Source organism: Vigna radiata, chromosome 7 (assembly GCF_000741045.1).
Source record: "Vigna radiata var. radiata cultivar VC1973A chromosome 7, Vradiata_ver6, whole genome shotgun sequence".
Classification (NCBI taxonomy): Eukaryota; Viridiplantae; Streptophyta; class Magnoliopsida; order Fabales; family Fabaceae; genus Vigna; species Vigna radiata.
The window spans coordinates 48,897,327-48,912,303 of NC_028357.1; the positions used below are offsets into that span (position 1 = coordinate 48,897,327).

A 14,977-nucleotide genomic window follows, 5' to 3' on the forward strand; every position below is an offset into this window, starting at 1 on the left:
GTTATTACTCTTTTTTTAATGAATTATTAGACAGATTGTTATGTGTGGTGAGAAAAGTTCATATTATTTTATTTGCCATATACAACGAAACTGTTTTTTCTTAAGGACAAAGTTGAAAATGTCTCAACTTAAACTTTTTTAATCTCTTATTTATTTATAATTTTATGCTATATTGTTATTTTTCATTATAAAAATTGTTTGGTCGGACAAATCTTCTTTGATAAATATATCTATTTTATTATTGTTATTATTATTATTTTATATTTTATAACATTCTTAGAGATAAAAGTATTATTTTACTCCATTCATTGTCTCTTTCATTAAAAAAATTAAAGATAATATTTTAGAATATGTTTGTCATGAATATTTTTACTTTTATTTAAACCTAACGGAGTGAATTGTTTTTCCTACTAGTAATAACAAATAAAATTTATATTCAGTGAAATAGAATTATATTTTGTTATATTAAAGTTATCGATTTTTCTGTTATATTAAGTGATGCTTTAAATCTTCTACCTCTAAAACATATTTCTGATAAAATATTTTGTATGATAACATTTATAAAATAATTTATTATATTAAAATTGCTATTGAGTTATGTAAAACATTTGAACTAAAATATGCATATATGGAAAAATTTATTTTAATATTTTCTGTGAAAAAAATATTTAATTTCAAACGAATGATAATAATAAATCTATTTTATTATTAGATTCATCAATTTGAAAATATTGTTTATGACATAAACTTGAAAGGAATTATTTTACTTGAGATCTTGCTTATGACTTGTATGATTAAAAGTTGTCTCTTTTATAATTTTATTGTGCTTAAAGTTTAAAACATAAAACTACAAATTTCTTTTTACGGAAGTAATTACGATAATGGTAGTCATGGCAACTTTGTGATGTAAAGATAAAAAAGGTATTTTTTTGGGGGTGCAGGAAGCAATAGCCGAACTCTAAAGCAAATGGGCTGTTTTTGTGATTGGGCGCCCGTTGGGGGAAACACACTTTAACGAAATCTATTGCTGCCATCTCATCTAATCAAATTTTAATCTAGATAATTGTTCTTTAAACCTCCTTTTTTTATTATTATATCTCACTTTTTTTTACTTCCAAAATTACCCTCTCTCTGAACTAATTTAAAGATTTGTGTACCCTATTTTTGAAGTTACAATCGTGGATGTGACTTCAATTTATGCACTCCATATTTACTAAAACTCCTTCACTTTCTTTCAATCTTATCTAAATGTGTTCAACCACATTCATTGGACCTATCAGCAGTATTTAATATGTTGGCCATTGCATTTTATTTCTGAGTAGTTGAAAAAGTATTGTGGAAAATTATAAATTTCAATATTCTTTGTGCTTTATTATAAATATGACATTGACAATTTTATACATCTTTATTTCTCACCAATGACAATTATTCTTCTATTCCTCATATCATAAATAAATGCAAAGGTATCATCTTTCTAAGTTAATTCTATTCTGTCTGTCCTATTACTCTTAATTCCAGTTATTTGCAAACTTATGAAATAGGCCATGTCACATTTATCTTCACCGGGACTTTATTGTATTTACAATTATTTAACTTGTTCATTACTAAGATAAAGATAATATAATTAAAAATAATTGATTTTATTACACTCATCAATATGTTATTATATTTTAAATTTATCTTATTTATTATTATCTATATTAAACAGTCCCGTTCGGAAATATATTATATCATATGGGATATATTAATTCATTACTCATTTTATATTCAAATATTTAAAATATATTTCATTAACTTAAATGAGACTTCCTTTCCCTTTTTAGACTGTTCAAAGCTTAAATACTCATTAACAATTAGGTTAGTTACCTCGAATTAGAGCTCTCAAAATGAATCACAATTTGTAGGTCAATCTGGCCTATCACGGGTTCGGGTCGGGGTGAGTTTGAAAAAATTGTATTTTTTTTTTATGTGGGTCAGATTTTAATCCGACTCATTTAAACCCGTCTCATGCAGGTTGAATCCGTGGTGGACTGGTTTGGCCCACCAACCTGCTTACCTAATTTTATTTTATTAAAATTTAATTTTAATTTTATAAAAAAATATTTATTATTTTTTTTTGCTTGAAAAAATTATTTAAGTTCCATATTTTTAAAATTAATTAAACATTCATGTTAGAAGTGAAATTTGGGAGTGAAATTTGTTTAGATTTGAATTATAGAAAGTTTATAATTTTTTTTATTTAAAAAATTGTAATTAAGTGGGTCAGTGAGCCAACCCGTTTACCTACCAACCCGTGGTGGGTCGAGCCGGATTCAAATTTTTCTGACTCGGTAGTAAATAAGCCAGGTTGGGTTGACTCACTAAATAACCATCCGTGATGGATCGAACCGAGTCAAGTCGAATTACCCATTTTGAAAGCTCTACCTCGAATAAATAAAGCTTAATCAAATTCCGAGTTGTTAATATTTTTTTTTTAATCTCATTTGTTTCCGTAACTTGTGAGAATGCAAACATCATTGATATTACTTTTTCCAAATTTATTTTATTCTCAATGTGTGAAAAATAAATATTTTGTCAATTCAAAATGTATTATAATTTATCTTTGTTTAGTATACATTAGTAGTATTGTATTTTAGAACATCTTAATAATTTTTTTCACTGCTTAACTATACTCGTATTGCTTTTCTTACATTTGAAAAAAGTATTCTATATATATAGAATTAAAAAAGCATAGAAACATACACTTAAAAAAATTAAATATATTGGTCAAATTTTAGAGATATTGCTTCATGTAACATGAACATATATATTTTCTCCTTCTTTATAGCATTCTCAGATCCAAATTTATCGAAAAATTTTTATCGAAAAATTTAATTCTTTCACTTAACTAAATTTGATTCATTTGCTTATTTTCATCACCTAAGTTTTTTTTTTTCATATTTATTCTAAACAAGTTTATTAAAGTTTTTTTATTTATTATTTTCTTATTGAACTAATTTATTAAATAATTTAAGCATCGCTCTATGTTGTTATTATTTTTATCGATAGGTTTTTATCATTTTTTTTGTCGGTAGAAATGAAATGGAATTATTAGTTAAAACTATTTTTGTATTTTCATATGATTATTCTTCTTGTATGCAATTCGCCCATATAAAATACTTTTAAAAAAAATGTAACACTGAAATTTAAATTTATAACAGTATAAATTTTTTAATTTTTGATTGTAGATTAATTTTCTAAGTAGAAGAGTTAGTTTGGTTAGGGATCAAAAGAAGAGGAAGATGAAAAGTTTGTGTGTGAGTGAGATGATTATGTTATGGTGAATTCAAAAGCTGAATCTGAAAGAGAACAAACTTGACTGAGTTTCCTTCAGATCCTTTATCTAAAGAATTAGTTATTTGCGATTTAGGACTTCACTTCGCCATGTACAGCGGCTCCAGCGACGGCGAAACCCATGACGCTCCTCATCGAAAAATTCCTCCGGCGTCCTCCATGCTATGGGTCCGCAATCTTCGCCGTTTCATTGGATCCGGCGCCGGTCTCGGATCCGAAGCCTTGATGGGTCAGTATTCGCCCCATTTCGTGGTTACATTTCGTTATTGTTGATGAATTGTGTCGGCGTCGTCAGGATCAGGAATCCGTTAGTTGAGTACCGTTTTTTTTTTCAAACCCTAATGATTGTTCAATGTATTCCCCCTTTCGCAGAACTCGAAACGAAGAGAATTCTGCTCGACATTTTTAAAGAAAAGCAGAAGAAAAGCGCCGAAGCTGGTACAATTCCAAGTTTCTACAAGAAGGCACGTGAAATAAAGCATCATCGCTTCATCATATTCTTTTTTCTTGTATATTTTATGCACGCATTGCTTGCACTAAGTACACTTATTACATTCTTATACTTTGGTACCGATAGTGGACTCATGAAGACATCGTTGTGTTTTATTTTTTTAAGGATGGACACCTTTACGGTTGCCTTTGCATTTTTTCTCACAGTATTTCCGTTTGAATATGTTTGTTATAGTCACAAAAGTAACAACATGCGGATTGACTTGTTTATGGAGCGAGTTCAAAATGATAAGATAACTGTCATTTACTAGTGCCCTGATGTTTAGAACAGACAGAACACACCCTCGTGTGTTGTGTTGAATCCCTTTATGGGTCACTTTGTTTATCATTATAGGTTATATAGGATGGTTTGTGGATTTTTGAACTTTAGATTTGGATTTCTCTGGCATTCATGTGATCCCAACATTGATATGCTCTCATCTTTATTCAGAAACCCGAAGATGGATCAATCAGTCATAGAGTCCAGAGACTAGCAAAATATCGGTTTCTGAGGGTATCATGTTCTGTCTTACCACTTTGTTGGTCATACTTCTTGCTTAAACAGTTGACGTTTTCTTAGTTTTTGACATTCCCAGTGTGTGTTGCACAGAAACAATCGGATCTTTTGCTGAATGCTGATGATTTGGATGCTATGTGGGTGTGCTTAAGAGAGAATTGTGTGATTGATGATGCTACTGGTGCAGAAAAGGTTTGACATTTTCACATTTTTGTTTTTCTTCTCCATATTTCCCAACTTTGCGGCATATTAAACCAGATTTGCCTTATAATAAATCTACCACAAAACTCTTAATGGAATTTTGTTGACACAATCGTATATGTTTCAGTGACGAGTTAAATTTGCTCTACTTCCAAAGATGCTTATTTGCCTATCTAAATTATTTTTTTCCTGTTAAATGGGTGATATAAGTTGCTTTTATTCACCTAATTTATAATTTAGCCAAGATTTTATCCTTGATAATCTCAAAGTTACCGTAACGTTGTTTATATGGATATTCTTTAGCTTTATACGCTATTTTCACAGCAATCCTAATGCAGACTTCAATTCGTTTCTTATAGATGAACTATGAAGACTTTTGCCACATTGCTTCTGTATGTACAGAACAAATAGGTCCTAAGTGCCGAAGATTTTTCAGTCCTTCAAACTTTATGAAGTTTGAGAAAGATGAGCTGGGAAGAATTGCTATTCTACCTTTTTACCTTTATGTGATGCGAACGGTACGTCACCTTCCAACGTGCTGTTTCAGTGGCATTGCTGTTTAATTCTTCTGAATACTTCAGCATAAATGCGGCTATATTATTGTTTCTTCATTAAAACTTTTTGTGTTGTTTGCATGTACCTGAACATGATGAATTTATCTAATGTTTGTGAAAGCTACTGAGTACTGGTTATGGTTATGCAGGTTTCACTTACACAGGCAAGAATTGACATGAGTGAGCTTGATGAGGATTCTGATGGTTTTCTTCAGCCACATGTATGAATTCTTATTGCTGTTAGGCTTTGGATCATTTTAAATTGAACCATAAATTCACTATCTTATTTATTCATTTTTTACTTTTCTGTATATACATTAGTATTCTAATATAGGAAATAGTCACTTTGATTTAATTTTATATGCTTGTTTTTCTTCAAATAGAAAGCATTTCACTGGTCAACGATGCTTATGGAGTGGTATCACATGTTTCACTCCTGGTTATGATTACATATCCTTTATTTTATTGGTGTGCATATGGTTCTTTCTTATGTTCTAACCTCAAGTTTATACAGTGAGCAAACTCTTCTTTTGACCATATTAAGTTTTTTTGAGAATTGTAACCTCGGGAGTGGTTTATTTAGTATGCTCAATATGAAGCTTGAAAGCAAATTTTATTTGAACAATTTCTTACATTCTTATCATGTTAACCTTCATGATTATTATTGTTGTTATTTACTTTGCTCTTCAGGAAATGGAGGCCTATATCCGAGGTCTGATACCCAACTTGGCGCAGTTACGTGACATGCCAGCTGCCTTTGTTCAGATGTATTGTCGTATTGCCGCACATAAATTCTTCTTCTTTTGTGATCCTCATAGACGAGGTTTGCATGGCTGATATCTTTTTGTTTTTAAGTTTAGATGTTGCTTCATAGTTGTATTCCCTCTGTTTGAATTTCGGTATTGATACAAAAGACATTCTTTTTAGAATATAGAATAATAAATAGAAATATATTGAGGCAAATCCAAAGGGGCAAAACTCATATAGCAGCTTTCAGTATGCTCTTTAAATAAGAGAAGAAAAAGACAGAAATTGGAGTACTGAATATAAAAAGTAGATCTCTTCAATGTTTTCCCACCCCTTTGCAAATTGTTACAACTTTCAATCTTATCATTTTCAATATTCATCTTGTAATCAATTATCCAAATACGGGTATGCTGTTTAGCAATTATCGTTGAAGTGAACTGCTGACCCCAGAAAGCTATCAATAAATCATTAAACTCATTTACACGGAGAAACTCCCAATATTTAAACCTATTGTTTCTGAGACTCATAGAGCATCTAATCAACACCTTGCTTGTCATATTTAGCACTCAAGGGAGCATATGTTGCCATTCTCCATCCGAGTTTTCCTATTTTCAGAATCTGACGTGTGGTACTACCGATGACAAAATGACACCTTGATGAAACACAATCTTCCCAAATATGTTCCCACTGAATGTCCAGTAACTATACAGGGTTTTATCAAATAAAAGCAATTGATGCTTATATTCTAACCCCAATTCAATTGCCACTACAGTTGATTGCCATGTTATAAACTTTTGGACCATAAAATATGTTGAACTAGTGTTGGCTGGTTTATCGTGAAATCTAGTTAATAACTAATATTGGTGCTGTCATCGTGTCTGTTGCCTATTTCTTATTTGTTATTCCCGAGACAACATTGAATTTTGCATTGACAATGGTAGCTTGTGTATTGCAAATTAGTTTCTTGAATACCACTAAAAATTACTGCTCATTCAAGCACCTAAGGATATAATTTGATCAGTTTCTTTCATGAATGTTCAGTTAGATACTATGTTGCAAATAATTTACTACTAATAAGGTATTGAGCACAAGGTGGGATGCATTAACGCACCTTGTTCATGTTATGATGTAGAAATGAAAAATTGTTCCAATTGGTGGTTTTGGTTTACAAGTAAGTAGTTAGGGTCAGTAAAGAATTAGTTATCGCTCAATAAAATGTTGATTTAGTGTATCTTAATTATATTTATCTTTTAAATGTTTCTGCTCAAGCATTTTGCTTGTTTGAATTTCAGCTAATGCAGATTACTTTTATCCAGTATTATTGAACTTTTTTTTTTCTTGTACAGGAAAAGCGTGCATCAAGAAAGTGTTGCTTAGTAATTGTCTCCAGGAACTCATGGAGCTTCACCAGGTAGGTTGTTTAAAATGTTCTCTTAATATCTTTGGAACTAAACGTCGCTGCCTCTCTGCTGGTTGATATTGTCATGGGAACTTCTGGTGTTTAAAAGCAGTGCCTCACATGATTAATTTACTTTGTTTATAAGAACAGTGAACTGTATTTTGTTCTAACTCTGCATAAGCTTGAATAATTACTTTTTGTTATAATGTTGTGTATTTCAGGAAAGTGAAGAAGAAGTCACAGACACAGAGCAAGCCGAAAACTGGTTCTCTTTGACTTCTGCTCAACGCATATGTGGTGGGTTTTTTTGTATAGTTTTAGGATTCAGACTCATTTACCCAATTATTCTGCTCCATTCTTGTCCGTCAATCCATCTTTGCTTGTTTATATACGATTTTCAATGCGACATTCTTATCAAATTATACTGAGTTTCTAATTAAACTCATACATTGAATGGCCTGAATTTCATGATGAATAGAAATCATGAATATAAGTAGGGTTAAAACTATTTCTCGTTGATTTGTGATTATGTTCATTCTGAATTTTTCTGCAGACATGTTTCTTGCACTTGATAAAGACACAAATGGTACATTAAGCAAGCAAGAGCTGCGCGAGTATGCAGACGGAACTCTGACTGATATTTTTATCGAGAGAGGTAAAATTTACTATGGCAATACCCTTTCCAGATATGGTGTAATTTTTGGTATATATTTACCGTTGGTACTGACATCTATTTACATATTCTGAACTCCATAATGCTGGTTTCCTCCAATTTCCTATTTATAATAACAATTGTGGTTGATGGCCTTATATGTTCCCTATTTTGCGTGTTTCTAATTTTTAGTGCTGAACTGGAACATAATCTTGGTTTAGTTTAGCAATGTTTAACGTGAGTATGTGATTCATAGTTTGATACTCATTTGTAAATGAACTAAAACAAATGCACTTCTTGCAGTATATGATGAACATATTCGTCATGGAAAGAGTGGTGGTGGGAATGCTCGAGAGATGGATTTTGAGAGTTTCCTGGACTTTGTTCTGGCTTTAGAAAACAAAGATACTCCAGAAGGCTTGACATACTTGTTTCGTTGCCTTGATCTTCAAGGGAGGGGTTACCTCACTACAGCTGACATTCACTCCCTTTTCAGGTAAACGGTCATTCCGTTGGTATACTAGTATTTATGAACTATTTACATTGTCCTTTTGCCAGTATTCGTTTTCTTTACTATATTTCTTGGGCTTTTTTATTTCCATTTGTGGTGATAATATTAGTTTCTTGCACAATAAGTTAACAAACTTTTAAACCAGTAATGATTATTTAATGCTATTATTGGAAGAATAGAAGGGGAGCATCTAGATGGTCAGATGTTGCCTGATACAATCTTCCTATAAAGAAGAGCTGTTGTTTCCTGCTTGCAGTGCTTGAGCAAGTGCTGTAAGTCTCAAATAGACAGTCACACAGTAGTTATTAATTGTGAGATGGAACCCACGGAGATCGTTGGCGTCCCTTAACTTGCAATTGGATGTAATACTCATAATTTTACATTGTTATTTCAACTTTTCACTGACTAGCCCTTTTATTGTGAAAAAAACAGAGATGTACACCATAAATGGATTGAGGGCGGCAACTATGAACTTTGTATTGAAGATGTGAGGGATGAAATCTGGGATATGGTTAAGCCAGTTGATCCTCTCAAGATAACATTGGCAGACCTACTGGCCTGCAAACAGGGTGGAACTGTAGCCAGCATGCTCATAGATGTGCGTGGTTTCTGGGCTCATGACAATAGAGAGAATCTTCTCCAGGAGGAAGAAGAACCTGAAGAAGAATAACTCCGACCAGGGACTTGCTAACATAAAACTTCAGCCTCGGGTACATTTCAACTTAGGATTCCTCACAATCACAAGATGTAAAACACTTCTCATATATTTGAATTATTAAATGTTGAATTAGTTGTGTTTCTGGACATGTTAACTGTAAAAACATCATAAATTAGTGTGTATGTAGTATAGCCATGGGTTCAAAGTTTGGTCCTAAACTTTAGCCAAATTCTTGTGATGATTTGATATAAAGTGATGATATTGCTTTGTTATCTATGCTAAAAGATGTCTGATACTTTTAAGAGGATTCTTACAATAAATTGACATGTTATACATTTCACACCCCACTGGGAAAAAAAATTCATTGTGATTACAATAAATCAAATTTTTTTATTGCAATAAATCAAAATTATTTGGGTAAATTTTCTTGTCCTTCAAATTGCGCATTCAATTAGAGCATGAATAGGCTTTTTTCTGTTTGTTTTATTAAATTAATCTTCATTGAAAAGTTTTAAACAGGTTCTATTAAATTAATCTTTTTTGAGATTTTTTAATGGGCATTAACATTATAAAAATTTGTAATTTGAATTCATAAATAATTTAATCGAGTTTTATTCCACATTTTTGTTAGATCATTACGTCACAAATAGATATTAAATTACAATTAAGGAGATAATTAAACTGAAGCTCTAATTCATGAATTGTTTGAAAATTTTACATGTAATTTAAGAAACACTTTATGAGCGCTTAGGTTCGGAAATCTTTACCATATATAAATTATTACACTTTTAAAATTTAATAAAATTTTGATCCACGAGTTAAGTGTGTAATCAACATATTGGTAATATCGCATTTTATATAGGATCAATTTGAAGTTACAAAAGGTAAATTCGTATGTATTCTATCTGATCATTCTATCCTTTTCATGTTATTGAAGCGAGTAAAGTAAAATAGATGCCCAAGTGAATACAATTAATAGATGAAGGTACGACAGTTTCTACAAGTCGTGCTTAACAATTGGATAGTGTGGTTGTCAAAAGGATGAAATATTAAGCTGTTTCCTCTTTATCTTTAAGCAGATAATGCAAATGTTTAGCCATGATTTGGTAAAGTCTTCTTCTGTCAAGAGTAGACCATACTTCATTGCAAGAAACGACCGCTCAAAGTTCTTTTCTTTCCCACTTTTAGCAGCATTATCTCTATAAGATTCTGGATAGGCGCTCATCAAGTAGTACACATTATGTTTCTCGTTCCTTTCTTGCAGACTAGGTGCTCCTCTACTGAATACTGACTTAAACATTCAAAGTTCCTTTTAAGAAAAAACCTATCAATAGATGTTAAAGCGTTTTTACCCTTCTCAATAAAAATATCAGTCAGAATCCCATCTGCATTTTTCGCAGCTCCTGCTTGCTTAACTCTACTCATTGCATTTAAAATCATATATATAAACAAGCAAAGATGAACTAATGGACAAGAATGGACCAGAAGCATTGGATAAATGAGTCTGAATCCTAAAACCATACAGAAAACCCACCCACCACATATGCGTTCAGCAACTTTCTGACTTCATTTTCCTGAAATACACATCATTATAATAAAAGGTAAGTATTCAAGCTTATGAAAGTTGTCACAATTTGCAAACTACCATGAAAAAATGAAGAGGATTATTTTATACATTCCGTATCTGTTTTTTCTCTTATTTAAAGAACATACTGAAAGCTGCTGTATGAGTTATGCACATTTAGATTTACCTCAATACATTTTTATTTATTATTCTAAAATTTAAAAAGAATATCTTTTGTACCAATACAGAAATTAAAATAGAGAAAATACAACTACGAGGCACCATCTAAACTAAAAACTAAAATATATCACCCAAGTAAACCTCGTCTGATCAAAGAAGAAGAATTTCTATGCAGCAATTCGACTATACATCTGAACAAAGGCAGCTGCCATGTCGTTTCTCAAACTTCATAAAGTTTTAAGGAAAAAAACCCTTGGCATTTAGGACCTATTTGTTCTGTACATACAGAAGCAATATGGCAGAAGTTTTCAAAATTTATCTGTTCAAATTTCAGTCAGAGATATCGTTAGCATTAATCACCAACATTGCGTGGTAGGAACATAAACCTCCAAGGGAAAGGATGAATCATCTCTAATGAAGGACTTAAGGAACAGATGGTTCTATTAGTGGTTTTACGGGTCATGATTTTGTCTTTAAAAAGTTTCTCAAAAGATGAAAGAAGAAAAGAGTATTTAATCTATCTTAGGCCACATCCCGAGATTATTGAACATGGTTAAAACATAAGCCATGATCGAGGTCTATTGATTGATCATTTTCAATGGAGAACTTAAGGGACCGATCAACTGTTTAAGCAAGTATAACCAAGAAAGGGATAAGACAGAACATGATACCCTAAAAAACTGATGCTTGCAAATCTCTGGACTCTATAACCGATCGATCCATCTTCATGTTTCTGATGATGATGAGAGTGTATCAAAGTTTGGATCACATTAAGGGGTCTCACATCACATGAAGGCCAAAGAAATCCAAATATAAAGTCCAAAATTTCATAAACTGTCTTATACAATCTGTAATTATAGACAAAATGACCTATAAAGGGATTCAATACAATGCAATATATTAAATCTAAACTAAAGGGTGTTTCTAAAACATTTTAAAATATACTATATTCCAAAATCAATTATCATATATACCGAAATGTCTCTGAAGAAGAATCCCGAAGTTATAAATTTTAAAACCAGAACAAACAAAAATGTTCATCAACGTCTATATACAATAAAGAATCTAAAATAGCCTATAGCTAAACACCACAAACCTGTTCTATCCCACATGAGAGGTGAAAGCAAATTTTTTCCCTAAAACTTAAAAATTCAACACCAACCATGGGCAGTTAGGCATCAAATAACAACGTGCATCTCAAACCATCAAGTTCACAGCTGTTGCATTCCTACGCACAACACCTACGGTTTCAGCCCTTCACTAACAAAAATAAGTTTTATATGTTCATAGTTTTAAGGTTTTTTCACCAAAACCAAGGAAATAATTTAATTTTTTATTTTTAACGCAATTTGAATTTGTTACCTATTATACTCTTTCAGTTTTCTTATTTCAAAGTACATTTATGTATCATTACATTTTGTCTTTGTGTAATCATAAGTAATTTGTCTCTCTCCATATTAATTAAATTAAGGGTATAATTGAACAAAAATCATTATCTTAAAATTTAAAAAATGACAAATAAAAATGAACCAGTTTTTGTCAAAAAAATGATTACTAAAAAGGACAGTGGGGAATATTAGCCAAATCACAACATTGATAGTCAATAATTGAAGACAATTGCACAAAAACAAGCAAGCATGTCAATTGTTTTACCAGTGTGTCATTCAAGTTTCCTGTATGTTGACTTATAAGTCTAGGCCGAAGGCATTCTAGATTGCCATGGAATGGGAGCAAAAGGTTAAGGGAAGGCTATAAGCCATGAGCTTCAAATTCCTCAAACATAATGGATAAATTATGGCATTGAGTCAGTAGCCAAATCACGTTCCTCGTCACCTCCCGTCACTGCTTCATTGCTACTATTCAAACCCTCAAAGACTGCCAATCATGGAGCAGTTAAGTTGCTTGTCCAACTACATCCAGGTATCCTGATGATTTCCTTTGCTTCCACACCCTTTCTCATCTTCTTGGAATCATCCCATTTTCCAACAGCAGCATATATGCTAGAAAGAAGAGAACAATAACCAGTTGTATCACTCTCCAGTTTAATGCAATGCTGAACAGCTATTTCCCCAAGATCCACATTATTGTGTAATCTGCAAGCAAGAAGCAGAGCTCCCCAAACACCAGCATTGGGTTGCATTGGCATATTTATTATAAGATTATATGCTTCATCCAAATATCCTGCCCTCCCTAAGAGATCAACCATGACTCCATAATGATCAATTGAAGGCACGAGTCCATAGTTCTTCATGGAATTAAAGCACTGGTAACCTTTTTCAACCAATCCAGCATGACTATAGGCAGTTAGGAGTCCAGTGTAGGTGACTAGATTAGGAATAATAGATTCAGCAAGCATCTGCTCAAATAACTTGATTGCATCAGAGGCCTTTCCATTTATTCCACATCCGTATATCATTGCAGAGTAAGCAACCAAATCCCTCTTTCTCAGCCCATGGAATAGCTCGTATGCCATGCCAATGCTTCCACACTTTGCGTACAAATCAATTAAAGCAGTAGCCAAATGATCATCCAAAACAATTCCAAAGTCATTCATACGTGACTCAATCCAGGACCAATGTTCCAGATCCCCCAATTGAGAACAAGCTGATATAACACTAGCAAAAGTCATTTTATCTGGATGTATGTAGATGTTGGGTTTAATCATATCATTAAATAGTTCAAGGGCTTCCTTGGGTTTGCTATTTTGAGCATAACAAGATATCATAGCATTATACGAGAGCAAATCTTTGTGATCCATCTGGTCAAAGAGCTTGCGAGCAGAATCAACATCCCCACACTTCGAATATCCAGCAATCATTTTCATCCAAGATACACAGTTTCGGCTGGGCATTGCATCAAAAAGTTCTCTTGCTGGCACGATGCTTCCACAATCAATGAAACCAGTGATCATTGCATTCCAAGATGTCAGGTTTCTCTCTGGCATTATTTGAAACAAAGTACACGCCTGATCCATATTTCCTACTTTGGCATACCCAGATATCATAGAGTTCCAAGATATAACATCTTTCTTGGGAATCTGATAAAAAAAATCTTGGGCCTCATCCAAGTTACCTGCTTTTAGATAGCCAGATAACAAAGAATTCCAAGAAACCACATTTCGCTCAGCCATTTCATCAAACACGTGTGCAGCAGTCACCATATCACCCATTTTCGAGTACAAATCAAGAAGGGCCGTTTGTACATAAACACAAGTATCAAATCCAAACACATGAACTTGCCCATGAATTGATACACCTCCCAACACGTTCTGAATCCTAGCACATGACTTGAGTGCGGCGGATATAGCATGTGAAGTTGGATACAATCTCATCCTGCACATTTCAACATATAGAGAAACAGCTTCAGTAAACAGACCCTTTTGAGAGAGGAACCGAATGACACAACCCCACGAGAAGGAATCTGGATTGTGCAAATGGTGAAGCATTGAGTAGGCATAATGTGCCACAGTTCTGTAGTTAGTGACATCCCAAAGAAGCATGTGATGGATTAAAAGGGGTTGAAGAAAAGTAAAACCATTGATCAATATGTGGGCATGAATTTGCTTTGCCTGCTTCACAGTTGAACATTGTTTCATCAAGGTTACCAATTTGGTAACTACCATTTAAGCTTTCTTGGGTTTGCTTTAAAGAAGAAACATCAATCACTCAGCCCAAGCACAAACCTTACTGACAGTTGCCAACATTAATAATGTTCAATTAAATTACAAAACATAATTACATATGTTTTTATTTCTTTTTTATCTTTTATTGAATCAATCAAATTACAAAACTTTCATACCATCTTATTTTGTTTTATATATTTTTCTTAACTTATTCTTCTTCCATTTTCATCTTCTTTACTTTTGTGATCAATCATGATGGCCTTAGTAGTTGTTTTCTTTATTTTCCCATGTTGTCAGCTATTTTCAGTGTTAGAAACAGGTGTTAGGGTTAGGGATTCAGTCTTCAAAAACAAATGCAATTGAAAACATTAATGTGATTTTGTCTTTACTGCATGTGTGGTGGGTCCAAAATCACAAACACTAACTTGTGATATGGTCTATGCTTCTCATATAAAATTACTAACTTATCACCCTAACAATGTCTACCTTTTAAGAGAAATATAAACCCTAGAAATATTATTAAAAAATATTATAATATTATTTATTGTGA

At 32.5% G+C, this 14,977-nt stretch overlaps 2 protein-coding genes across 3 annotated transcripts; one reads left to right on the forward strand and one right to left on the reverse strand.

Annotated features, from left to right (window-relative positions):
* Positions 1–3,228: 3,228 nt before the first annotated feature.
* On the forward strand, positions 3,229–9,363 carry LOC106769389 (probable serine/threonine-protein phosphatase 2A regulatory subunit B'' subunit TON2). Its single transcript, XM_014654995.2, has 12 exons — positions 3,229–3,562; positions 3,706–3,797; positions 4,274–4,336; positions 4,433–4,531; positions 4,900–5,058; positions 5,244–5,315; positions 5,785–5,917; positions 7,188–7,252; positions 7,462–7,537; positions 7,794–7,895; positions 8,196–8,388; positions 8,836–9,363. Exons 1-12 carry the CDS (start codon positions 3,424–3,426, stop codon positions 9,071–9,073), a joined length of 1,431 nt encoding a protein of 476 aa, XP_014510481.1. The 5' UTR covers positions 3,229–3,423; the 3' UTR covers positions 9,074–9,363.
* Positions 9,364–10,016: 653 nt separating this feature from the next.
* LOC106767649 (pentatricopeptide repeat-containing protein At4g22760) lies at positions 10,017–14,492 on the reverse strand. 2 transcript variants are annotated; one of them, XM_022784061.1, is made up of 3 exons: positions 12,459–14,492; positions 11,477–11,538; positions 10,017–10,635 (listed from the first exon to the last, which is right to left on the reverse strand). In XM_022784061.1, exon 1 carries the CDS (start codon positions 14,425–14,427, stop codon positions 12,688–12,690), a length of 1,740 nt encoding a protein of 579 aa, XP_022639782.1. In that variant the 5' UTR covers positions 14,428–14,492; the 3' UTR covers positions 10,017–10,635; positions 11,477–11,538; positions 12,459–12,687. The 2 variants fall into 2 exon arrangements, with proteins under 2 accessions (XP_022639782.1, XP_014508066.1); XM_014652580.2 differs by lacking the exon at positions 11,477–11,538.
* Between the last annotated feature and the right edge of the window lie 485 nt (positions 14,493–14,977).

Excerpts from the sequence above, each read along its gene's own strand:
- LOC106769389 (XM_014654995.2), top strand. The coding sequence starts at position 3,424 with ATGTACAGCGGCTCCAGCGACGGCGAAACCCATGACGCTCCTCATCGA. Across the intron at positions 4,337-4,432 it reads CAAAATATCGGTTTCTGAGG|AAACAATCGGATCTTTTGCT; the intron begins GTATCATGTTCT and ends TGTGTTGCACAG. Across the intron at positions 4,532-4,899 it reads ATGCTACTGGTGCAGAAAAG|ATGAACTATGAAGACTTTTG; the intron begins GTTTGACATTTT and ends CGTTTCTTATAG.
- LOC106767649 (XM_014652580.2), bottom strand. The coding sequence starts at position 14,427 with ATGGTAGTTACCAAATTGGTAACCTTGATGAAACAATGTTCAACTGTG.